The following is a 27,054-nucleotide window of genomic DNA, read 5'->3' on the forward strand; positions in this document are numbered from 1 at the left end:
AAGGAATTGTTTCAAGATAAATTAAGAAAGCAAATGCCGTATACTCATCTCTGCTTTTTATGCTTGTCTGAGAAAATGAGCATTTCTTTGAGGTATCACTAGTTTAAAACTTTGGCAGGTCATTCAGGGAGAGGATAGAAGGCTGCATCAAGAGCAGGGAGTCACTGTGCTTGGTGATGTGTGTTTGCACAGTGAAGAATTGTTCTTTTCATTTTTCTGTAGGAGAAATTGAGGTTTGAAGGGTGAGAAACCTGCCCAAACCCTCTTGAGGACCCTGGTCAGACCCTCTGAGCCCTGGTGGGAGTAGTGTGTGCACCTGGCTGTCTCAGGACAGTAAAGCAGTCAGCAACCCATCTGTCCCTTCTCTACTACAGTGTCTGTAGAAACAGTTTTAGACTTTGAAAGCAAAAGTGATTTGATCTGTTACCTTCTTTCCTAGAGTTCAAACTCTAGGACAGGGTCAGTTAAAATAGGTTAAGCTTCATGATGCTTTTACCTGATCCCAGTTACTTATGTTGAAACCAACAAATGACCAGTAACTAGAATTTTGCAGATATTCCCATGGAAACTTTGAGCAACTAACAGTGACTTATGCATTTGTTGGTAGGCTGTTATTCCATGTTAGTATTTACACCGTGTTAAGTAGTATAACTGTAATATGCCCTGACTTGTGGTCTGTGTAGTGGATCTGTCCCTCTTTCAAGTTCCATACAGTATTAGTTAATTTGGGAGTTGGTTTGTTTTTATTTGTTTATTTTTGGTCTTGGTTGTAGCTTAGAGGTGTTAGGTATAAGAAAGTTATGTTAGTATAGATGTGTTCACTGTAGCCAAAAATATTAATCTGTAAACTAATCTTTAGTCAATAGTTCAGAAATGTTTGTCCACTGTCACTGCCACAGGTGCTTAAGCTGCTAGATTTTTCTTGAGATTAAATAGCATTGTAGACTTCTACAAAATCTAGAACTGTAATTCTTGTTTGTCTTGTTCCTGATGTTTAGTTTATTACCTTAAAAATACTTGGCATTGAGAGGTATCGTTTGTGATATATTAAAAGAAACGGTAATAGTTTGAATGAAGATATGTATTTAAAAAAAAAAAAAAATTGCACTATGCATTCTCAATTTACTCCCAAAGGCTAATACCATGGACATAATTTTTACTATGGCAGGTTTTTGAAAGTCTGTCTCTGTGTTGGTGCCTGTGAGTAGTAATATAAGAAACATCAATGTTGTGTGCAGCCTTGCTGTTTGGGGATTGAGTAATGTGCTGAACTTTTGATTTATAAGACAGAGTGACTCAATAGGGAAAAATGACCAAAAAATTGTTTGACCTTTTAAACCAGGTTTGATGCTGAAAGTGCTGAGCTCTTGAACTGGATTTCAAAATCAAAATCTGCCATTCAGGCCACAGACATCAAAGAGTACAAGACAATGAGAGACACTTCAAACATAAAAGAAAAGTTGAAGGTAAAATGGGGAGAGAGTGTGTTCCAGTGAATAGTATATTTTATCTCTAAGCTGGCTGTCAGCTGGAGGTGTGGGCTGATCCACATGCTTCATGGGGATTAAGTTCTTTAGTTAAATAGTTTCAGAACTGGACATGTATGGAAATCTCTATCCAACTGGACACATTTTTGCTGGTGTTGTGTTGCACGATGCGCAGGAAATTTTAAAAACAGGTATTACCGATATCACCTTTGGAGTTCTGATAAATCTTCATGATTAGTATCTTTTCCACTAAGCAGCATATTTTGGTTTCATGTTTCATAATTGGAGATGACTTGATTGATACCACTTCTATAATTTTGCCAGAAATGGGCCAGTGGGCTGCTCAGAGACCCTCTGAATCATGCTGTGACACTCTGTACACACTGTACCACCCAGGATCCAAAGTGGTCCATTGTTATAATGTTTGGACACATTGTTTGCTCTATTAATTTTGGAGAAAACCATATAGTTACAACTCACGTACAGCATTACTGACCTGCAAGACAGAATACATAGTTTTTCAGGTTCCTGCGGGAGCTGTGAAATAGCCATTTCATCTTCTGTTCCTTCTGTTTCAGGAATGCATTCTTGCCTTTTTTGGTCCTTGAGCATACTTTGTTAATGAAGGTTTACTGGAGCTTTAGCAGGACCTGAACCTGCCTTTGAAATCAAATACAATACTTAAAAATATCTATAAGGAGACTCCTTCTCAGTGCTGCAATGCAAAATGGTGCCAGTAGGAATGTTTGGAATGGCAGTACCGTTGGAAATAAAACCCAAAACAACCCTCCCAATAGTTTATTTATAGATCTTTATGAATGTTTATAGCCCTTGATAAAATAGGCTCCAAGATGAACACCAGTTTTCCATGAACAGCACTGTTTTTAAATCACTGGGCTCTAAGTTAGTAGGACAACGTTTGTTTTTCTCAACTCTGCAAATAAAGGTATGCTGCTTCTGAATTTACTGTAGCAAGTATAAACCAGAGTAATAACCTTGGATATTAGTTTCAAATATTTTAATTTGGAGATACTTGTAATCACAGAGGATATTGAAGTTGTGGCCTTGTGGCCAAGAAACTCATCTTTCCTCTGGATGTATTCTACCTGTTGGCTCACGCAGGAACATTCACCAATTGGTATGGTTTGAGGGAGGAACTTGCTCCTCTTAGAATCTTGGTAGTTCACATAGGTTTTCCCTCACTATTTCCTTATGAAGGAGAGTGAAGCACTAGAGCTTACAAGGGTGGATTACTAGTGTGCTATGGTTCTTGCTAATTGGACTGCTAGACAGTGAGTGGTGGTTCCCTTTTACTGGAAATCTCAGTAGAGACTGTAGAGGTGAAGGGACTATTTAAAAAAGGTCTTTTCTCTACTGGTTCACATTAAGTAATTACAGTTTTGGATCACAAGTGACTTGTTTTAGCTGATGTCTCAATATCTGATTTCATGTAGCAGGTTCATCAATCCTTTTAACAATATTTTATTCCTGGTGTTTTGGTACTAGTCTCTTGCTTGCCTGGTACTTGTGTGAGCTAACTCTTGTTGCATTTGTTTTCCAAACAAACAGAACTAACATGCATCTTCCAAGAAAACTAGAATGAGTTTTGGGTAATAGTGGGAAAGTACATGTTACTAGGCGAGTGGAGAATGGGGTGCGTTGTCAAAAATAAAAAATACCCTCTGTCAAACTGTATTCTTTTGGGATTCACTTTGTAGATGATTGAAAAAGAAAGAGTTGAAAGAAGCCAGAGGTTAGATGAACTGAAACAAAGTGGACATCATCTTTTGGATCAAATGGGAAAGGGTAAGCAACCTGAAGGTTTTTCTGTTTTGGGATTTAATCAGATGAGTTGTTGGGAAATAATATTGAAATACACTACCTCCAGTTAAGCATCGCAATATATACCTTCCTTCTCCATCCATTTTCTTTCCTTCAGAGGCACTGGTCATTGTCACTGTTACTAGTTATTGATATTTGCTTTGTTTTTATTAAAGCTTATAGAAATGCAGTAGTAATACTCTTTAATATGTGTGTGTTCATTTACATCATTTTAAGGGTTATTTTTATTGAAATAGAAATAATTTCTTAAAATGGCAGTAACATGCTTTTGAGGGAAGGAGTTTAATTTTGAATTGTGAGATGCTGAGTATAAAATATTAAAATATAACTGCCTTAAGTGGACATTTTGAAACCAAATTTAAGCATGATAAATGTGTGTATGTCTCTTCGTAGTTTTCTCTATTTTTGTAAAAACTGTCAGTATGTTTTGATGATACAGTCACAATTTATGGCTCAAAGTCAAGAAAGAAGCCTACATGCTTGAGAAAATGATTGATTGTCAATTAAAACACTTATTCCCAGGAACTTATAATTAACACCAGTGAAAGTTGAATCATTAAGCCTTGCCAAAATCTTGTTTCATAATGACAGAACTCCATCAGTGAAATGTGACTTTCTAGAAAAGAGCTGTTCATATCATCCAGAGAGTCTTTTAGATCTGCTATGCTCTTGTCTTCTGATGTAGTTGCTATGGCTGGTGACATTCAGACAGGTGAAAGGGATGGTACCACTGTCCTGCGTAAATGGATATCTACCATCCCTTTTGGAAAATGCTGATTTCTTTTAGATTTCCCAACTGTCACTTTTTTCCTGCCAGCCCCTTTGCCTGGATTCCCCAATCTGCTAAGCATCTCCAGTCCTCCCATCCTTGTCTACTACAGCTGAAGTTTTTTACGGAGGGTGCCACTGCTCTGAAAATGATTGCTGGAAGCCACTGATTTGACCTGGAGTTTGGGTTATAAAAATTTATAGCTGTTCCTTGTCTTCAAACCTGGACAGAAATCTTCCCTTCCTTTCTCTCTCTTTTACAAACCCTTCCAGCTGTGATAGGTCATGGCTATGAAACCAGTATCTGTTGATCAGAATGAGAAATGCATAGTTCAAAACCTCTTTATATCAGCAAAAAATAAGATACAGAAATTGCTTCCTAATTGTTTGCTGTCTTAAGGGATGGGATCTGTAGAAGTTAACTAATCTACAGCTCCTGGTTTTGTTAGGGTCTTCTACTATGTTTTGTCAAGATCAGAATGACAGCCCTTCTTTACAAAACCAGGCTCAGCTACACTGGTGTGGAATAATGCACAGCACTGGCATGCATGTATATACATCCATTTCTATCTTGGGGTGTGTACAGGCCGTGCTGTAACAGCAGTGACCGATGGTTGCGTGCGTGCTCCTCTCGGGCTGGTTGCAGCTGCTGTGCTGCTGTACTGTAGGTGTGCCAAGTGTATGGCCGGTGTGTGGAGCACAGGGAGGATCTGTGGAGCAGAGCCTTCAAGTGTGCCCTCGTAGAAGCTGGCTGGCTGCCCGGACCATAGCACTGGGCTCCACTTATGCTAAAGCGGTGCAGCAAAAAAACCTTCCATGTGACTCTCTCCCTTATATTCCAAATTAAGTGAGAGAACTGTTAAGTTCAAATGACCCAAATATGCCTTATTTAAAAGAAGGTGATACCTTGATAATCTGCATCAGAAACTTCCAATGGCAAGAATGTACTTTTGAATGCATGTTGCACTGAAATTTTTTTCATATATAGCAAAATCATCATTTAATTCTGGTACTTGAGTAAATAAAAGAACCAAGGAATGGGAATGATCACTTCTGCTGCTGCATCCTCAAGTAGTGCACTGATTTGTCAAAAAGATGGTGTAACAATTGTTTCATGTAGTCACAGTGAGTGGGGAAATAACCTCCTGTTTTCTCATGTTGCTTTTGTAGCTATTCCAGGCTGACAGGGTTTCCATCTACCTTTTCAATTAATTTATTGCTGCTTTCCAACTTGCTGCTTTCCTTTTTCTTCATGAAATCTAGAATAATTAAAACAAATTAACTGGAAGCATACTTAAAGCTTATTTTGCTTGAATCTACATATCAACATTTAGACACAAATCATGATGGTGAAGAATCATGGTGGTCAAGAGTCAGCTCATTGTTATAAATTTAAAAGTTATCAAAGGAAAAGAATGGAAGTGGAATATCTCTTCATTTTACTGTTAATGTGAAAATAAAAAGCTGAAACAATGTTAGTAATAAGTACAGTTTTATAGATAGTGGACTTGGAATCAAAGCACTTTGCATGTTAATGCAAAAGTGCACCTATATCCAAAAAGGAGAAGGGTTAAATACCTGTTGATTGAAATGTCTTGCAGTTAATATAACAATAATTTATATAATCTTTTTAGAAGGACTTTCTACAGTGGATATAAAAACTGTGATGGAGAAGATATTGTCAGGGTGGAAAGATGTGGTTCATCATCTGGAAGAACTGGCCAGAAAGATAAAGTACCAGGAAGATATAAATGATTATTTTAAGGAAATGAATGAGCTTGAGGAGACTGTAATCGAGAAGGATGATTGGCTTAAAAATAACACTTCTTCAGCATCCCAGCCCTCGGCAGTCCTGAAGGACTTATGTCAGGTAAGTCTGACAAAACTTAATTTTGATTGGAAGCTGTTAGGAGCACGGAATACTCCAGAGGAGCTTAGCCTAGTCAGTAAGGTAGCTCAAAATTTCTGAGGCATCCAGGGCTCCCGATTTGACTGGAAGATTTTGGTACCTGTGTCACAGGAGTACTTTAATATTGTTGCCTTGGTAATGTGGAGGAGCTGTCCTGCAGTTGCTTACTAAAATCTTTGTGTTATCAAGGCAAGTGTGAGATTTGGTTTTGTTTTTAATATTTCACAGAAGGAGTTAACTCATCTTGTAAGCCTGAGTCCACGGTTGGAACATCTGAAAGCTACCTGCAAAGTACTCACCTCTCAGCCCACGCCTCCAAACTTCATTCAGGAGAGCTTGAATGGGTTCCTTGATCACTTCAAGTTGACTTGTCAGAAACTAGAGGAACGTCACCAGCAGCTGAAGAAAGGTTAAAACATATATGTATATATATTTATATATTTTTTTTTTAACATAAGCCCTCCTTGATACTTGTGTTCTGATTTTTTTTGTTGTTTTGAGCTGATTGAAAACTTGCTGAATTCTGATAGAGTTTTCCTACTGATTCTGGGAGGCTTTGAGTCAGGCTGACAAAATCTTTCTATTCAACTGGAAGAATATTTGTATGTCCTCCTTTGTACACACTACAAAATATATAATTTCATGGTGTTAAAAGTGATTATGCAAGGATGCAACACTCCTGAAACTACGTTTAAGGAATTAGCAAAACACATTTAAAGTGGATAATATAGTTTGAAAAGCTGTGTGTGTCTGACACTTACAGAAATAGATAATAATACTAGAATTGAAAAATAGAAGATTAGGAGAACCTTGTAAAATTGAAGTGTGCATATGAAAATCATTCTTTTTCATACCTGCTTTGAGCATGTTAGTCATACGTAATTCCTTCTGGAAATTTTATCTTTGAAATGATTTGGAATCTGGCTTTCTTTTCAGATACTTTATACTTGGGCTTTTGTTGCGTTACAAATTTCATTATGAGCATTCAAACCAGTCATGCTGTCTTCTAAAGGATTTTAAATGTAGTGCATAAAAACTGTAGCTCTTAATATTACAGCTGAATAGTAAGAGCACAAACGTATAAGGAGATTATTTTTTTTATCCCTTAGTTTTCTTTTGTTTCTGAGGAGTTCAAGGAATTGTTTTGCTAATGGCCCCAAATAGAAGAGCATTAACAATTCATTCTGTGCTAATAAAAATAGGCTCAATTACTAAACTGTTAGGCCATCTATATAATATGTTGCACCAGGCCTGCATGCTTTGATTCTATCCATAAGAAAACTGTATGAATAACATCTGCCACGCTCAAATTGCAGGGAATGCTTTCATTCTTACTGTGAGGAATTACTATTTTATGACTGTTCTGTGTTCACGTACTTTTGAACAAGTTTATTGGTATTGTGTATTTTGGTAGTTATTACATGATGTGACAAAAATGCTCCCTTTTTTTCATGCCACACATCACTTGAGGCATTATTAGTATATTTGAACCAGTTATTACTTGGTAAAAACACTTTACATATTGTAATATATTAAATTTATATTTGTATATTTTGTGGAATGATACTTTCTCTGCAGATTGTGTATTGCTAAAGAACAGAGGGAAATGTCAGTTCAGGATTTCAGTTGTTTGTTTACAACATAGTTGGAATTGCTGTAAGGTAAAAGAACATCCAGAGCAGTAGAACTGGGAGAAAATACTGGTGGTGGCACTGGAGCATTTGTGAACTTGGCAGGCTTTGACTGACAGAAGTCCAGCTCCTTTCATGGCTCCTTAAGCCTCTGAAAATTCGCTCATGGAGTGCTATTCAGTCCCATCTCTACAGGCATTTTTAAATGGGAATTGTGACTTTTTTTTTTTTTGTCAATGGGAGGCTGTTTTAACTATTTTCTTCTCCTTCAGGATTTGCTCTGGTTTAGTGACAGTTCACCTATTGGCTTTTGACTAAATTATTTTTTTTTCTCCTTTAAATTGATCCTGGCTTTTTGAGAAGAGGAAGCTAGATAACTCTGATTATCTTTAGAAATGTCAACTCATTCCTTAGTTAGAAATGGTATGACGGTTCTGACAGTAAGCTATTGAAAAGCTACCTGGTGAGTCAGAACAAGGCTTAAATTAATTTTCACTTGTGGCAATAACAAAATTGCTTAGGAATCCAAGTCTAGAGAATGTGCACACCACTGTATGGGTTTTGCAGCTGAAATCCTGTTCTCTGCAGCTCTCTAAATCTGATGTTTTCATTCTGAAATGCCAGAGTAAGGTGCTGACTCCTTCCTGGGATTCCACAGAGGGCTGGCTGGAACAAAATCTGAGATGCAGTCAAAGATTGCGAGCAGATTCTCTGTCCAGACTTTAATTCTCTCTTCAGCCTTCCCAGATAGTGTCTTCTGGTAACAGGCTGAAAGTTGCTATTTTTATATATTTTTTTTGCTTGTGTATGTGTGTGTGTATATATATATATGTATAAAATGAAAAAAACAAAAAAAACAAAACCAAAAAAGAAAAAAACCCAAACAAACAAACAAAAAAAAAAAAACAAAAACAAAAAAAAACCCCAAACTCTACTAATACATATTTTATGTATGTGAGTGTTTTTATATATGTACACATACAAAAATATATATTAAAAAAATTTAGATAGTTACTTTATGTAGTGTATACATTTAATTTATAGGTAATATATGGCTATTTAGATATGCTATACTTCATATTCTCTACTTAGTAGATATCTGTGTGTATGTTTGCATATAAATATTAGATATGTCTCAGGCTTTTAAAAATGAAATATACTAAACTATGGGGATTCAGGCATGCAAAAACCTGAATATTCTTGATTCTACCACCCTGCCCACCCCAAGAGATTTAGGTACTTAGGTGTATAAGAAGATTCTAAAAATGAGATTGAATTTTTAAATCTTTCTTTTGGGAGGATGTTTGTCATTGTATATTTATTATTCTATATTACACATTTATATACTAGATATATTTAATATTCTTAAAGGAGAAAACATTGCCATCAGGAGAATGGTTTTTTAGCTCTTGGCAGGTCTCAGCAGGATTCAGTGTACAAGTATATCTCACGTGATTTCTTGATTCTCAATGATTCTGATAACTTTGATTATGCTCCTATCTCTTATAATTTGGGTCTCATGTCTATTTCCTGATCTTGTATTTTGTTCCGTTACTCTTTTTAATGATACCAGAGACAGAAAGCCAGCCAAGCCAGGACTACGTGGACTCCCTGCAGCGGCTGAAGGAGACGCTGAGCGAGCTGGAAAGCAAGCAGCAGGCCGCCACCGCTGGGCTGAGCGACCTCAGTAAGGTTGAGAAGGCCCTGCAGCAAGCAAAGGTAACTCTTACCTCCGCACTGAAGCGAGGAAGTTGCTTATTCAGCTACTGCCATTCTCCTTTCTCCTGCCTTGTTTTCAGTGGGGTAACTAAAACGTTACTCAGAGGGAAGTCGATCAAGGAGTGGTGTGTGGAAGCAGCCTCTGGGGGTTGCTTGGAGAAAGCAGAGTTGCTGCAGGCTGCTGAGGCACGCGTCCAGGTGAGGGCTGGCTATCTCCAGGCCCGCAGACTTCACAGCTTCCCTCGCTGCCTTGTGGCGAGGCCAAGAGAGCTGGGACTGCTCAGCCAAGGGAAGAGGAGGCTCTGATGGATCTTCTCTGAAAGTGCTGCAGCACCTCATACCACCTTGGTGGCCTCCCCAGGCTCTCTCCAGTGTGCCCATATCTCTCTTGTGCTGATGAGCCACAAAATGGGTGTCAGGGTCCCGAGAGTATCCCCCTCCTAGGAGGTTGCTCGGATCAGGTGGTGACCCAATCCAAAGTTTGCTCCTTTGCTGCTGAGCGTGATTCTGAGGAAAGCCAGGAGCCGGGGCCTGTCCTTCCCTCCCTTGGGGGCTGCCTTTCAGCTCTCCCTGCCCGAGCTGCACCGCAGCCATGCCCAGCCTACTCGGAGCTGCTGTCCTGGGAAGGCCATCTCCCTCCACCGCAGCGGTGTGGGCTCCCTGACCTTGCCTCTGCCCTCCCACTGAGGCAGTGGTGTGCAGGCTTGTAATCCTTTCCTCCAAGCATGGTGTATATCCTACCCAGACGTGGTGTGCCTGCATGTTTAAACTGTCTCTGAGGTTCAGCTGCTTAACAAATTCATCCTGTTTTATCTTGCTTGGCTGTTATGAGAGTGTAACTGTACTTCTCTGGCCTCTAGATTGCCTTTCAAAGGGAAACAGTGCTTGCAAGGTAATTGTTATGGTTTAACCCTAGCCAGTGACTAAGCCCCATGCAGCTGCTCGTTCACTCCTCCCTGGTGGGATGTGGGAGAGAATCAGAAGAGTAAAAGTGAGAGAATTCATGGGTTGAGATAAAGACGGTTTAATAGGTAAAGCAAAAGCTTCACGCACAAGCAAAGCAAAACAAGGAACTTTTTTGCCACTTCTCAGCATGCAGGTGTCCAGCCATCTCCAGGAAACCAGGGCTCCATCATACATAGCAGTTACTTGGGGAGACAAGTGCTGTAACTCCAAACATCCTCCCATTCCTTCTCCCCAACTTTATATGCTGAGCATGGCGTCACATGGTATGGGATATCCCTTGGGTCATTTGGGGTCAGCTGTCCTAGCTGTGTCCCCTCTCAACTTCCTGTGCCCCCCCCCGCCTACTCACTGTTAGGGTGAGAAGCAGAAATGGCCTTGACTCTGTGTAAATGCTGCTCAGCAGTAACTAAAACATCCCTGAATTATCAATGCTGTTTTCATCACAAATCCAAAATGTAGCCCCATACCAGTTATTATGAAGAAAATTAACTCTACCCCAGCCAAAACCATCACAGTAATTGACACACAAATTCTGCCCAGTAGAAACAGTATTTTGCTTCCTGTTATGAGCCTATAAAGTAGGGGAAAATCTATGGATGACAGTTGCTTTGTAAATATCAATTACTGGAGTAGGGTGGAGTGAGGGGAAAGAATCATGCATGGTGGTGTTTTGGGGTTGTTTTTTTGGTGTGTTTTTTTTTTTTTTTTTGACAAATAATTCCCTGTTTCCCTCACCCACCACCATCCCCCAGTGCTTTTGTGGAATCATGCTTAATTCAGAAACATGTATTTTTCCCTGTGTGGTGGCATAAAAGGGCTGCAGGTGACTCTGGAGGAGCTCTTGAACTCTGGTTATGGGGTGGGGGGAGGCTGTGTGTCTATATGCTTTTATATTCAGCAGAGAGTGATCAAATAGGTATTTTTAAAAGCCCAATAAACAGGGGCGCTAGTGCTTTGTTTTTCAGAACCAGTAGATTAAAAAAAAAATTCGGAGTTCTTTGGTGTTGTGGTTTGGGCCTGGTTGGCAGCCAACCACAATGCAGCAGCTCTCTCTCCCTTCCCCTCTGGCAATGAGAAGGGACAGAGAGCCAGGCTTGGGGTTCAAGATAGGACTGGGATGGGGAAAAAAATTCCCCTTTTTTGATCATGAGCAAAAGGCAGACTCGTTAGGGGAAGAAAAAAAGAACATACATTTTATTACAGACACTAACAACACATAACAGAGTAGGACAGTGAGAAGCATTGCCACATCTTGAGAACACCTTCCCCCCACCCCTCCCTTCTTCCCGGGCTCAGCTCTGCTCCCGATATCTCTACCTCCTCCCCCAGTGGCGCAGGGGCAGGGAATGGGGGATGCCGTCAGTGCTGCCACTTCCTTCATCTTCGGTGAGGGGAGTGTCCAAAACTTGTTACCCCCTGCTCCATCGTGGTCCCCCTCTCACAGGAGACAGTCCTCCACAAACTTTCTCCGACTTGAATTCCTCCCACGGGCCGCAGCGTTCCCCACACTGCTCCGTCATGGGTCACTAACTTCCTCTGACTGGATTCCCTCCCACGGCTGCAGCCTTTCCCGAGCTGCTCCGGCGTGGGACTCCCCTGCATGCTGCAATCCTCACAGTGCTGAATTACACCAGTGGGGCTGCCTTTTCCCATGAGACCCCGGCCTTCTTCGGGCACAGAACCTTGATTATTCCGAGCAGGAGCAACAGGCCATAAATCAGTGTCTGCTCCACCGTAGATCTTCATGGGTGGCAGGGGGGGGCCGCCCTGCCATCTCCCCACAGGATACAGGGGGGTCTCTGCTCCGGCACACCTCCCCCCTCCTTTCTTCCTCCGTTCCTCCACTGACCTTGGTGTTCGTGCAGCTGCAGCAACTCCTCCTCCCAAGTCCGACTGCACGTCACCACGTCCCTTCTTAAATACGTTATCGCAGAGGCGCAGCTGATTGGCTCAGTTTCCCAAACAGAAGTGGAGCTGACTTGGAGCTGGGGGAGCTTCAAGAAGCTTCTCACGGGGGCCGCCCCGATAGACCCCTCCCCTGCCACCAAAAAACTCCACCACTCACTCAACTCAGGACATTTGGCTTTCCCTTCTAATGTTTCTTCTGTATTGTTTAAAGTTGACAGAGATTTTTCTAGGCTGTATACTGTCTGAACTGCAATGGCATTTAGTCTTTGGAGGCTTGTCTTTCCCTCCTTCTGCCTGAATCCCTCCTCCCTGTTTGTCTTCAGAGACTGATTAACTTGAAAGGACATACCATGGCAGAGTAGGAGCTTTAAAGAATGTAATGGGAGATGGGAGCAAACTGTAGATGATGAGCTGCTTGTGGACCTGGGATTGTCCAGATCCTTCTGCACTATTGCAGGCACTGATAAGTGCCTCATGGCATACACCCAAGCCAGGGATTGATGCAGTCTGTGGCCCCTTGTGCAGAAAGCTCTTGTTTCCAGAAACATACAGCCTTTTTTCCAGTTTCATTGCTACCTCACTACCCATCTTTTTAGAGGAAATGGTACACTTTATCCTGTTTCTTTCCTGTAAATAAAAAGTAAAATTGAGAACATAAACATATCAAAAAGAAGATTCTTCATTAGTGAAATACATATATACTAGCAAAGTTAAATTAATTAAATTAGTAATAGCTTCATGTGTTCATTCCAAATTTATTTCTCAAACAAATTTTAAGCAAGATAACCAAAATGACCAGTTTAATGAAGTGACAGCTTTTCATGTCTTGGCTTATACCTTCAGCTGTTATTTTTCCTTAATATTAGGAAATTAGCTATTTTGGCTCAAGTGACTCTTCATATAAGCAATGCCATAGTGAATATATTCAGATTGTATCCTCCCTGTATTTTATCTGGAAGAGTAGCTTTCAGAAGTGTCCAGAGCTTCCATTGCATCTAGATGTTATAACAATTTTACTGTACAAAACTTGGAAGGACACACTCAGCCTGTGTATGTGTGCTTTGTTTGTTTTCTTTTTTTTTTTTTTTTAAAAAAAGTATAATTCTGTGGAGCGAATGAAAAAACCTGAGGTTCTGCTATCTCTACATTGCAGTTTCTTCTGTGACTGCAGTGTAGTGCAGCCATTGCTTTGTGAACTTGAGTGCCAGTACCGCACAGGAGAGGCGTAGGCGCCTGGTTGTGTTTAGCTATGTGGCCAAGCTTTACAGCCTGTTCTGTAATCTCTGCTACTGCACCAGTAGAGCAGCCGAAGGTTTTGCTGCTTAAAAGGTTGTTTGGACATCTCTGCTGCAATAACCACAGTAACTGAAATATCACTCTTCACTGAGTCTGTGCTCTGCACCGCAAAACCTTTGATGCACTTGTATGTAAGTGTGTACCTGTTGTATGTCTAATACTGGAAGCAGACCTTTTTTATTCTCTCTTTTTTTTTTTTTTTTTTTTTTCATTGTAGATTGTTTGTGAGCTGCTGGAAGCCCAGAAGCCCAGGGTAGATAAACTTGCTGAAGAAACAAAGGCTTTGGAGAAACATGCTGCTTCAGATATAAAAAAGGTCTACACGCAAGAGTTCAAGCATGTGCAGGGACACTGGGACACGTTAAAGCTCAAGATTTCCAAAGATGTTAAACTACTGGAAGAAATTACATCCAAGTTGAGAATATTTGAGGTAAAATTTAAAGGATTTTTTTGTTACATAACTCAGTTGTTTTAGAGCCCTTTCGTTGTGTTCATGCAGGTGTGCAGATGATACTGATTGAGAAGTGAAATGTTGATGGGCCACTAATCTGGCAGAGGCTGGAAGCATACATAGTGTATTTGTAGCAGGGTAGCAGAGGACTTTTGACATACCCAGGATATTATTTTATCTTCTAATAGAATTACTTTTCACTTAAAATTAGCATTCATCTTCTTTCGGTATCAGAAGCAAAGGCTACACTGAAGTCAAGGCTATGTCAGCTGTGCTGTTGAAGACTTAATCCCACCAGGGGCTAAGTGCCCTTTATTGTGGTTGGTGTCAGATGCCCAATGCTAGTTTGACATCTAAAATTGAAATTTCATACCTGCTACAGAAAACCTGCTCCTTCAAGTGGGGCTTCTGTCAACAGTAATAAAGAATTAGTACAGTCTGTTAAAAAGAAGTAAAGAAAATGCTTAAGTGTAGTGAGTTTTCCAGTTCCACCAGCCTCTGAAGTGTCAGGAAGGAGAGTTAAAGAATTAAGATCAATCAGCACTCTTACATACACATGTATGTACATACACACACACACATATGTGAAATCCTGCATGACAGAAAATCCCAATGCTTTAAAAATAAAGTGATTAAAAGCAAGGGTATTTAAGTGGTATATAGATGTTTAACCCACTGATAAAGAGGGGAGAGATAAGTACTTAAGTACTTTAGCTGAGGTTGACTCAGTATTTACTGGTTAGATGGGTTTCTTTGCTTTAAGTCCCTTCTTTAGACTGCTTATATTCCTTTAGGGAGAAGAAAAAAAATGTTTAAAACTAAATATATCACGATTTAGCCCATGGCAATATTATTGTGACCCAAAAGCTAAATAGGCACTAACCATTCTTCAGTATCAGCTTGAAAGCATAAGCTGATCAGAGCAGTATAAATCCCAGATACACTGCCATTTTATTTTTTTCTAGAATAATGTTTAACTAGACTTTAAGTTTCATATTATTTTCATTTTCATAGTATATGTTAAACTTCAAAAACCAAGGTGTTTTTAGAGATTCTCTTTCTCTTGGGATGAACGCATATGTGCGTTAGCTAACAGAAATCTGTATTTTCACATACATTAAACATATTTTAATGTGTGGAATTATTCACATTCTTTTCCATTTATCAGAATATGTATCACATAATTTATAAACGTAAACAAGTTGCTGTGTGCACCCTCTTTAGAACATTGGTGCCATGCATGCACACCACCACCTTTCCCCAAAAGTTTCTTTCAGTCCTCTCTCCCCTCCCTCTGAAGCAGAAAACTGTTCTTTTATTCGATAGTGAATTCAAACTTCAAAACTAAGTGGTTTTGGGGGGTTGTTTACTTTTTTTTTATTTATTTTAAGCCAGACAGGATCTTTAATGACTAATCATGACTTGCATGATGTTGCAGGGAAAGTTGGACAGGGCATTGCTGATTATGGTTCAGAAGTAGTAAAAGCCTCGAGTCTGTTTTTTTTTTTTCACTTGTTTGTGTTTTTCTTTTATTGGCAAACTTGAAAGAAGTCATGTTAGGGGTAACAGGTTGTAACTAAATAACAGTTAAAGCAGAGTGCACACCCATGCTCCCATGAAAAGTTTTACTTGGGGATAATGCTGGAGGGAAAAAACTTGCTCCTGCTTGTAAAGTGTTATTCACTAATTATTTTTTTCAAGACTTGAGCTGCTCCTAGCAGTGTGTGTGTGGGATGTGTGTATGAATAGCATAGGTATGGCAGTCCAGACTAGGCTAGTGAACTTGTAAGTGGAAGCCACAAGCCAACCTATGAATAGGAGGAAGAATTTCAGGTAGAGGAAAAATGTGTAATTCTTTTATATAACACTTAAGTAATATTGTTAGGCTGTATTACCCGAAGCATAAAGATAAAAGCTGTCACTACCCCTGCCCCTTAAAAAACATATTCAGGAATATGTGTACTTGTGCACCTACGTTTGAAAGAGTTTCTGCTTTTAGTCAGGTTCCTTTAAATCCACTCTTCTGTAGATCCTTGCAGCAGCCTGTGGGATGATGTGGAGCTGTGGATGAGCTGATGCTGCTGGTCAGTGGGAGCTGACTGCCCAAAGTGAGCGGGCTGATACTTTTAGGCATCAGCTGGCTGATGCCTAAAAGAAATTAACTTCTGAGGTTTATCCAGGCCCTTGGTGATTACTTTCCAGTAACCACCTCCTCATTAATTTTTTTCCTGACTTTGACCTAAATGTACAATATCCCACCTTGCCTCATTCTCTTTCCTTCTCTCTCTTTTTGGTTACACTCATTAGTTACTTAGCATGACAGAATAAATATTCAGCTTGCAAAACTGTCTCAACATCCTTTGTGCAACAACTTGTAGTCCTAACGCTTTATGAATAAAAATGTTGTGGGCAGCATTGGACAGTTCAGGATGGAACTTTCACTGCAAGAAAGATTGATACGTGAGACTGGGTATATGGCCCTGGTGCAGACGCTGAATGGGTTGGTACTGGAGATGTGAAACCAGAGACACAAGATTAGTTTGGAGAATGTCTGGGCAGGATCTCTTTGGTTATGAGAGGAGATGAAGTGTCTGGATATTAAAAGAAAAAAAAAATAATGTAAAAGTGGGGGAGAAAAGAAAAAAGTGTGAATGGCAACCCTTGGAGAACATGTGGTCATGTGCAGCTACACACAAGTGTTGGTTTATTTTGAATATTTCTTTTTTTTTTTTTTTCCTAATTCACCTTCAAAACTGACATTTCCTAAAACATCACTGCTCACATTTATGTTTATGAAAAGAAACTGAATGTAAGTATTCTCACTTTAACAGTGAGCAGACAGGTGAACGGTGCTTAAAAATGTCCTTGTTAGTCTGAGTGGCAGATCTGTCTGTGGGACCTGCCTCTCAAGCGGCTGTTCTGTGATTTGTGATGTGACAGAGGCTCCCCCAAGCTGACAACATGTGCGTTAGTGACATGACCTGTGTTTTACTGTGAGACTGTCTGTAATACTCATGTGACAGGGAAAAGAAGACAAAGCTCATTTTATCAGTTTTGCATCTTGTATTTCTACAGGAAAATTTCTGTATCTTGTATTCTGTGTTACCATACCTCTAATAATGCATGGCTTGCTGTGTCTTTGGTTATATATCATCTTTAGTTCTTTTAAATCTATTGCATGGCTATACATCATGTGGTTTTTCTAGGAATGAAGAAGTTAAAAGTTCTGCGTGTTTGATCTTTGTTCCTGCCTGGAATGAATTTTAGAAACTGGTCTGGTATTTTAGATCATGTCTAAAAATTGTATACTCTTGTACATCAACAGCCTACACTGGGTATTTGACCATCGGTAATTATTTACCTGCACAGTGCAGGAGCATTTACTTCATTAAACTTCTATAGACTTGGCTTGTGATTCAGCAAGTTATTTAAATGTCTGCCTAACTTTGTGAGTAATCCCATTTAATTCACTTCAGCTACTTATGCAAGTAGCTTACTGTAAGCAAGCTAAATTAGGTATATGCTAAAATGTCTTGTCAAATGGCAGCATTTATAAATATGTATTTTTTTACATTAAGCCATGGTTCACTGTTAAGCCTCCTGGGGTCTGTTTTTTTTTGAAAATGATTTTCAGGCTAATCAGCTGTGGGAAATTACCCCCAAATGGAAAAGGAATGAAGAAAGTGTCATGACTTTGACCTCTAATGGTAGCATTGGCCTAAAAACAAACATGTTCTTAGTCTAATGGGTTTTCATTAGTGCAGACATTTTTTTGAGCAGCAGTATGTAGTGTACTGATCTTGAAAGGGTTTTAAGGAAACGTGTGCTTTCTTTGGTGACACGCAGAGTAAAAGATGAAGCTGATGAGCTTTGACTCGGCTTCTCTGTAACAGTGCTCTGCAATGATGATTGTGTCAGAACAGAAAGATTCTGTCTCATAAAAAAAACAACCAAACAGTCCAAAAATATTGATTAAAAAAAAGACAATCACATAAATCAGCTGAACCAGGACAAGGGAAAACTTTCTATCTATTCTAAGTCTGTGGTGGCTTTGTTTGTGGATGTTCCAAATCACCCTTAATTACATGAGAAGGAGATGACAACCCTCCTGTCTCCCTTTCCACCTACCTCATCACAGGATATAAAGCAACTGCAAATGTTAGGTCAGATAACTCTGAAATTGTATATGTATTTACTTTTTTTACCTGTGCATTGCTTTGGTGAGTTCAGTAGCTGCTGTTGGCCTCAAACAGCTATATATATATTTTTTTTCTTATTGATTAGTCTAATCCTCAGTGGTATTTTCCTTTTTTGTCTGTGTTTCTCTAAGGTGAATGGCTTTCCTATCATAGCTTCTACTTGTCAGGTGTGTTTAGCATTACCCACTCCTCCCCACACATATTTCTATAGGGCCCTCTCTTTTCCTTGGAGTGCAGTGTGTCTCTCAAACGAGTGTGGCGGAAGCAGTTGTACGTGGTTTGTGTCACCAGGAAAATGTTATTTCCAGCCTTCAGCCAGATCCTTCATATGAAGGGTAACCGCATACTTCTTGAAGCCTGTGTTTCTGTGTGATAGCCTGGAGCAGCGCAGTGTCAATTTAAACCATGTTGTGGCATGGATGGGAGAATATCAGTATTGTGAATTTAATTTTCACATAAATTTGAGAACAGAGAAATTGGGGAAAAAAACCCAAACAAACTATGAAAACCAAAAATTAAACTGATGGTGGTCTGATTCAAAATGCAAGCAATTCTATCAGCTCATAGAATATTCTTTTGACACTACTAAAGTTGAAATGCAACAGCCATACGTTTTTTCATCACAGCATTGTTTCAACTCTTCATTACTGTATTTGATTTAGGTTGATTCAAAAGTTGTTCAGAAGTGGATGGATGGTGTGAAAGACTTCTTAATGACAGAAAAGGCTGTTCAAGGAGATACTGAAGGACTTCAAAGACAACTTGACCAGTGCACAGTGAGTTTTTCTCTTTTAAGGAATTTTTGGAAATAAGTAATGACTAGCACATTTCTTCTTTATTGTTTTGCTTGTTATTGTCCATGGCATATTCCAGAAAGCCTTCCAGGAATATTGTCTTATCTTTCTTCGGGGCACATTTTATTTAGTTCCTTGTGTGTAGCCATAATACTCTGTACTTTTTCAAAGGTCTTTGCTGTATTTACAAGTAGTCACCTACAGGCTGACATTATTTCCTCTGAAAATGTTTATATATTTTTTCCCAATTTTGTGATTAGGGAATTGAATCTGCATGTGAAAATTACTTCTGCGTTAAACTCCTAAGGGTAATAAAAATAACAAGGAAATAACTCTGATGGAACTCCTAGGGTTTAGGAATTGTATGTGCTCTACAAGTAAGATTCCTTCCTAGCCAGTGGCACATAATGATTACAAATAGGTAGAATTTCATCTCATAATAAGTAATTACAGTATACCTTCAAATGTTTGTTTCTGGGAGAAGAATACAAGTCTGAGGTATGTCAGAAAGATCAGGATATTTAGTGCACTTAATATTCAATCTTGCATTGTTCTGATGTTGACATTTGACGTGAGAATATTTGTGATGTATGTGGCAAGCTGTATTTTGGTTTTAGTTGCATAGTTCTGATGTTTTGAGCTGCTGAAGGATTGTTTTAAATGGTCTGGTATTGAACACAGTATCAATCTGCTTTTTTACTAAAGTTTCTCTGGAATAATTAAACATTACAAAATTATTGGTATCCTATAAATTTATGTAATGTCTTGCTGAAGAACAACATTGTTTTTCTCTGATGTGTGCTCAGATGTTTGTCAATAAAATGGAGACGATTGAACCATCACTGAAAGAGATGAAAGAAATAGAGTCTGCTTTAAGAGCTCAGCCTATTGCAAGCATAAATACTTGGGCAAAGTCTAGGCTAGTAGACTGCCAGACTCAGTGGGAGAAACTGAGCAAACAGGTGAGTTCTCTATATGTTGCTAGTGCTTGTTACTGCAGCTGTTTGTTTGACAGTGGAACAAGTAAAATATACTCATCCCACTCTTTCCCTGCTTCACCTCTTCTCCATCCTACCAATGCCACACAACCAAAGTGACTGAAATCCAGCTTGGCCTAGTGAATTTTTCAGAAATGCAAATACATCAGGGGATACCTGTGCAACAGTAGTTTTGTCTGAATGCACGAACTTCTCAGTACCTAACTGGAAGGAGCACAGTGAACTCTTTAGTTGTTCGTAACTAAAATTTAATTTATTCACTTTGCGTCGTGCTGTTCTTTCTGGGGTGGGTGGGAGGGAAGTCTGACCTTTTTGTTCTGTTGTTCCTGAAATCTGGATTGTTATTTTGGCCCTCTGTAATTTCTGCCTGCTTCCAAGCAGCTTTAAAAAATAAATGGCTATAAATAGTCTACCACTTCACTCAGGTGTATTTGGTTGTTTCTTTCGGCTGGAAGCTTTCTACTCTCTGTAGAAACATACTTCTTTAGTTGCAATGCCTAGTGAGGATCTGTTGGAGAGCCTTGCTGTTGATACAGAAACCAGATTGCCTGGGCTGTGGAAAGAAGTGAGGCCCGAAGGGTGTTTTAGTGCTCTGTATGAATATATATCTAACTTATGTGATCAGAAGAGGTTTTTTTTCTGTCTGACTTTTTCCAGATATTTTTACCAGTTTACATGCAATGAGGAAAAAAAAGGTCATTTTCCTCTTTCCCTCATGTCTAGATTTTATCTGCTAAAAGGGGAACATGAGTTCGTGTGTGTGTGTGTGTGTAAAAGTCTTTTGTTATTTAAAAAAACCTGAAAATGTTTTGGTATTAAAATATTTTAACAATGACTTGTGATTTTTCACATATACAAGGACATTTAAGCAACAAAACTGCTGTTTCTTTCTCCACCTTGAATACTAGATCATTAGTCAGAAAAATCGCCTGTCTGAAAGTCAGGAAAAAGCTGTAAATCTGAAGAAGGATTTGGCAGAGATGCAAGAATGGATGACCCAAGCTGAAGAAGAATATTTGGAAAAAGACTTTGAATACAAGTCCCCTGAAGAGCTAGAGAATGCGGTGGATGAAATGAAGGTCAGAAATAGCAGGTCATTGTAGAGTCCCGATTAAAGAGAAAAAAATCTTAATGGATTTGGGGGTTGACCTTTTGTAGAATTATTTTCTATGTGAAAAGGAGCTCAGGTCATGACAAGATTAGTGGTATTTTTCAGCTTTGCTTTGCGGAATTTTTTTTTTTTAAAAAGCACAGACTATAAAAGCAGATGTTCTATTTGGTCATGAAGGGTAGGGATTTCATAATGAATAGCAGCTTGCCCGGCTGTTGAGCCAAGCTTGCTACGTATTGCATATTAAACACTAGGAGTATGGAATGTTATTGCTGGAGACAGAACTAGAGAAAGAAAGAAAAGGTGATATTATACCTGTCTAAATTAGTGGTATGAAAACATATTCTTCTGCTTCTAGCTCTTTAGCTTCAGTTTCTTGTCTCCTAGATACAGTAACTCCACATTCAGAAAAGCAGTTTAAAAGAGGGATGCTGGTCCCTGCTTCTGTAGTTTTGGGACTTGTGGCCAAAAAAATGGAGAGGAAGGAGCTATTTTTGTCTCATTATAAATTACCAGTTGAATAGATAATTTTCTTGGATGCATGTACAGAGTAAGACATAATTCGTTCTGCTTTTAAATCTGAGAGTTCAGGCATATCTTCACAAATGTTTGACTTGTATGCGCATTATTTAAATGAGTATCCACTACACTGTTACTTGATGGAGAATAAAATAATGATTTATTTTTTATTTTTCTCCCTTACAAACGCTTTGACAAATCTATTTGAATTTTTGAATTGTTCTTTTTGAATGGGCTTTCTGAAGCAGTCTTTAACAAGTGTTTTAATATATTCATGCCCTCTGAAGCCATTTGAGATCACATAGTCTGACAGCCTGCTGAACACAAGCCAAGAAAAGAAAGAACTCTCTCCTCATTGGCAAATCTGAGAGACTTTGAGCACATTTATATTTATCAAATCCAGATTATATTCTGTACTTTTAAATTTGGCAGATATGTCAGTGAGCCGGTAAGATTACTGTAACACTTGCATATCCTCTTTCATTTGTGTTAAGAATATTATGCTGGGACCATGTATTTAGGACTGGGAAAGAACATTCTGTATATTTGACCCAGGAGCATTTCTGCGTAAGGTTTTGAAAAACTTTTGAGCTTACCCAGTTCTGCTCACACTTGAACAGAGAGTGGAACTCCTGCTGACATTTGAAGAGGTAGGCTTAAGATGAGCCTAGGTAGTTTCTGATAATCCTGCTATAAAATAATATGTTCCCCAGAGTTTCCATTCTTTGCCCTTCCATTAACTGGCATTTTTTTTGATTGCCTTACATTTAGAAGACATCTTGAACAATATGTGCAACAATAATGCCGTCTGTACTAAATTCTACCATAAAATTCAGTGCCTTGTATATCAGAGATACTTCAACTTCATAAAACTGTTCGTGAAACCTGAAAAGAGACACATGGGACAGTCTTTATTTCTGGAGCCTTCTAGCTGTGTCAACAGAGAGAGGCTTGGACTGGTCTCCATGATCTGTTTTCCAGCTCTCCTTTCTGAATTCTGGTTAGGGCAAAATTTGACAAGTGATAATGTGATTTCTCCGGGTCTGTGTGTTGGGAGTTTTACCATGCTTATCCTGTATATTTGTTACCAAGCTCCTTCGAGTGCCGTTGTGTTGAAGGAATTCTTCTGGTTGTCTTTTTCACATGTTCTTGTAGCGCACACAACAGCTGTGGGAGAGGTCTCAACTTTGTAGGGGCATGTGTCCCAGATAATTAGATCATCTTTCCCGGATAAGTTGGAGAGATGGTTACTGAACTCTGAGACTCCTAACTTCCGTAAATTCACCTTGCCTTTTTCTCCCCAATATGTTTGTTTTTAGCACCCCCCTATTTTTTTATTCTGGTTCATTTATCTTTTTCATATCTGTATGCTAGGGTATAAATAGCACTGAATTTAATCTTTTTTGCTTTGAGTCATGGACTTTAATGAACAAACCATAAATGGTAAATATGCCTGTATGTTTAATAAAATAAGATTTTTCAACACTTACCAGCATGATCTGAATTCCATGCAAGCTAGTGCCGTATTTTTGTTGCGCTCAGACCCAAGAGTACTTTCACAGCAACACTTCCAAGGTTAAATTGCTGATCTTTGGTTTGAGCAGTGAATAGCTGGCTGTATGGCAGTTGAGGGCTGATTGTGTAATACATTTCTTTGGGCAGAGAGCGAAGGAGGATGTGTTGCAGAAAGAGGTGCGGGTGAAGATTCTCAAAGACAACATCAAGATGTTGGCCACCAAAGTGCCGTCTAGTGGTCAGGACTTGGCAACTGAGCTGAATGTTGTGCTGGAGAACTACCAGCTACTGTGCAATCGGATCCGGGGGAAATGCCACACTTTGGAGGTAAGAATGATAGCTCTCAGCTTAGTAAAACGGAGGCAGGTGGCACGAGTGGAATGGAGAACAACACTGGAAATGTCCAGTTTTGTCACTGAATCCAGTAGCTTCATCATAAATGCATTTTTCTGTGGCTCCTTTCCAAGATCACTTTGCCTTGAGATGACATTCCTGGAATCCATGAAAGACCATTTAACTTTGCTTTTATAATCTGTATTGTAATCAACACTTGTGAAAATAAGTAACCTTATCTTACAGCTCTGTTATCCATCCATGTGTCTTCCAAAATGACAAAAGAAACCTCTTGGAAATTAAAGGTTGAAATATGATGATGATTAGAGCATGCTGATTATAGTTTGGGGTAGGTTGTGTATGCCCTGTCTCAAGAGGAGTGGATGCATTTTGTTACTTTCTTAAATCATTATAAGAATATGGATGTTGGTGATAATTTTAACATGTCTTTGGAGACTTCTATGTGTATTTTGCATATTTCTTTTTATCTTGCTGCTATAGTTGCAGGTTTTTCTGTCTAGAACATACTGTGACTGGTACGTTTTTGAATATTTTCTACTTGCCTATTTTAGGTAAATGTCTTGGAAGCATGATTTCTTTAAGCTGTTCATAGGGTATATGAGCTATGCCTGGCATTCTAGGCTAACATGTTTTTTCTATTGCTCTTAGGAGGTATGGTCCTGTTGGATTGAGCTGCTCCAGTATCTTGATTTAGAAACAGCTTGGCTAAACAATCTGGAAGAAAGGGTGCAAATGACAGAAAATCTGCCTGATAAGTTGGATGCTGTCAGTGATGCTCTTGAGGTATTGCAGTCATTCTATCACACTGGTAACTTTTCAGCTCCATTTAAAGAGGATAAATTCTACACTTCAGTAGAATACTGAAATATGTGTTGAATATTCTGATTATTCAAGTTAAATGAGCATATTACTCTGAATCTGGAATGGATATTTATAAAATCCTCCACCAAAAGCTGAATTTTGCTGTACATGATTGTGCCGTACTTAGTACCATGATAAAATTGTATGCTCTCTCCTGTCCTGTTGTGGTTTGAGCCTAGAGGGCAACTTAGCACCACTCAGCTGTTCACTCCCTCCTTCCCTGTCAGTAATGGGAAGGAGAATATGAAGCAGAAATAGATCAAAGAATCCATCTAAGGACAGGGAGGGGCAGCGCCCCCATTATGGTCATGGACAAAAGACAGACTCGTTAGGGGCAGAAAATAAGACATCACCGTAATTCAAATACTAGCAAAACCAATACTTAACTAACAAGGTGGGGCGGTGAGAAGCACCTCTGCATCCAAAGCGACCTCCCCCACGCCACCCTTCTTCTCGGTCTCAGCTCTGCTCCCCAGCTCTGTATCTCCTCCCCCAGTGGCTCAGGGGGCAGGGGATGGGGGGGTGCAGTCAGCTCATCCCTCCTTCCTTCTTGGGAGGTGGGGTGAATGCCACACATTCCTCCTCTGCTCCATGTGGCTCCTCTTTCCCTGGAGACAGTCCTACATGAACCTTCTCTGGCATGAGTCTCCCCCACAGGACGCAGCCTTACATAAGCTGCTCTGGCGTGGGTCACCTCTGCGTGTTGCAGTCTTCCCAGTGCCTAACTACAACAGAGGGGGCCGCTTCTCCCCTCAGAGTCCTGGCTTCCTTTAAGCGCAGCCACCTGTCCTGGAATGGCCTTCTCCACAGGCCACAGGTCAGCCTCTGCTCCACTGTGGACCTCCACGGGTGGCAGGGTAGGTGGTCCTGCCATCTCACCATGAGATACAGGAGCCTCTGCTCCAGCACACCTCCCCCACTTCCTCCTCCTCCCTTCCACTGACCTCAGTGTTCATCCTTCTCCCAATTCCTCCTCTTAAGTCCCAGCTGCCTCCCAGGTTCCCCTTCTTAAATACATTATTGCAGAGGTGCAGCTGATGGGCTGGGCCCTGGCCAGATGCAGGTCCCTCTTGGAGCCAGGGGAGCTTCGAGAAGCTTCTCACAAGGGCCACAGCTGTAGCCCCCTCCCCTGCTACCAAAAAATGGCACCACAGAAACCCAGCACACCTGTGTAAATTGATTAATTCCTTCCAGTACTATAGTATGAAATGATGTGAATAGGCGAGAAGTGCTGTGAAGTTTAATTATCTAAAGCAAAATGACCACTGTATTTTCCTTGTGCCATCATGGATTAAGCCATAATTAATTCATGCTTTTAGAGCACAGTCAAGACATTTGAAGCATAAATCTTCTGTGCATGCAGCCAGATTTCCACCCCTGAAAATTCAGTAATATTCAGTGTCTTAACCTTTAAAACTTTCTTTGCTAATTAGTCCCTGGAATCAGTCCTGCGTCATCCAGCTGATAATCGAACCCAGATTCGTGAACTTGGGCAGACACTGATTGATGGAGGGATTCTTGATGATATCATCAGTGAAAAATTGGAGGCTTTCAATGCCCGCTATGAGGAATTGAGTCATTCGGTAAGAATTTGGGGGCAGGGTTGAAGTAGACTGGGTTTTTCAGCTCAGTGGTCTGAAATGATTCCTGTTAGATAGCTGAATTCATAGATACAGGACTGCAGTGCAGGAAGAGGAGAAACTTTCACAATGTTGTCAGCTGTTTTCAATTTGGCATAATGCCCTAAGGGCAAGATGCCTCTTTTTTTTTTTTTTTTTACCCCTGACCTGAGTCAGGTTTTGTTTTGCACACTTGCACACCCTTGCACTGTGAGGACACCCTGGTATTTTTCCAGGTAATTTTGACAAAAAGGCAATTCCAATCTCAAGGGGGACAGTTCAATAACGAAGGTTAATATTCTATTCCTACTGTCATAAATACTGGTGAGCTGCATGCTAACTGTAAAAATGAGGAACATGAATAAGGGGCATTTTCACTCTTTGAAACAGCTAGGATGAAGTCACGCTGAAATAAGGAATAGAAGGAAGATATTCTTCTCCATCTGTTACATTGTCCCCTTCCTCTTCTCATACTTTAGTCTAATCTTTTCTAGATTTAATAATTAGACTAATACTATAAGTAGTAATACTAGCTGTATTTCAGTTGGCATAAATTTGTAACTAGTGTTCTGTATCCTGGTAATACAGGCCCCTGCCAAATTGTAGGATGGGAGTTTTCTCCTGTCATTGTCAAAGTGTAGTCATAGAGGGAACTTCAGTTCATCCTCATTATAGTGAGCAACATGAATGCAGTGCCCTCAGCTGGGGACTACATGCTGTCATTTAAGTTAGCATTTGCTATTGTTTTTCCTGTTACAACAGTATTTATTGCCATATAAAAATTATTGGCTTTGGCTGTTGCAGCACTGACACACTGGCCTGTTGACAACTTTCCACATCTGTGTATGTGCGCACCTACTGGTCTGTCCATGTGTTGATAGTGGGGAATTTGTGTTCCCATGAAAGTAGTGACATTTCAGATGAACTTAGAAGTTTTCTTGTTGAAGGGAGAGGCAATGGGGGAAGGAACTGTGAACCTCTGTTCTCACACTGTAACAGAAAGAGTTTATAGTTTTGAAAGAAAATGTGCAAGTTTACACATCAAACAATATTGATCTGTAGTATACTACAAAGTCCCTGATTCCATTGAATAGCTAATTTTTGAAA

At 39.7% G+C, this 27,054-nt stretch overlaps 1 protein-coding gene across 5 annotated transcripts in view; it reads left to right on the forward strand.

Annotated features, from left to right (window-relative positions):
* The window catches only part of UTRN (utrophin), a 387,073-nt gene that overhangs the window by 93,847 nt on the left and 266,172 nt on the right, over nt 1-27,054 (forward strand). For 3 of the 5 annotated variants that reach the window (XM_042795633.1, XM_042795636.1, XM_042795637.1), the window contains 12 exons: nt 1,343-1,466; nt 3,206-3,293; nt 5,732-5,967; nt 6,235-6,415; nt 9,211-9,356; nt 13,744-13,956; nt 18,839-18,952; nt 19,777-19,932; nt 20,877-21,047; nt 23,261-23,440; nt 24,116-24,250; nt 25,762-25,911. In XM_042795633.1, coding sequence (XP_042651567.1) covers nt 1,343-1,466; nt 3,206-3,293; nt 5,732-5,967; nt 6,235-6,415; nt 9,211-9,356; nt 13,744-13,956; nt 18,839-18,952; nt 19,777-19,932; nt 20,877-21,047; nt 23,261-23,440; nt 24,116-24,250; nt 25,762-25,911 — 1,894 coding nt within the window. The remainder of the gene's footprint in view (nt 1-1,342; nt 1,467-3,205; nt 3,294-5,731; nt 5,968-6,234; nt 6,416-9,210; nt 9,357-13,743; nt 13,957-18,838; nt 18,953-19,776; nt 19,933-20,876; nt 21,048-23,260; nt 23,441-24,115; nt 24,251-25,761; nt 25,912-27,054) is intronic. The other 2 variants (XM_042795635.1, XM_042795634.1) reach the window with 2 other exon arrangements.

The sequence above is a fragment of the Tyto alba genome, unplaced genomic scaffold (assembly GCF_018691265.1).
Source record: "Tyto alba isolate M040663 unplaced genomic scaffold, T.alba_DEE_v4.0 Super-Scaffold_22, whole genome shotgun sequence".
In the NCBI taxonomy this organism is placed as follows: domain Eukaryota; kingdom Metazoa; phylum Chordata; class Aves; order Strigiformes; family Tytonidae; genus Tyto; species Tyto alba.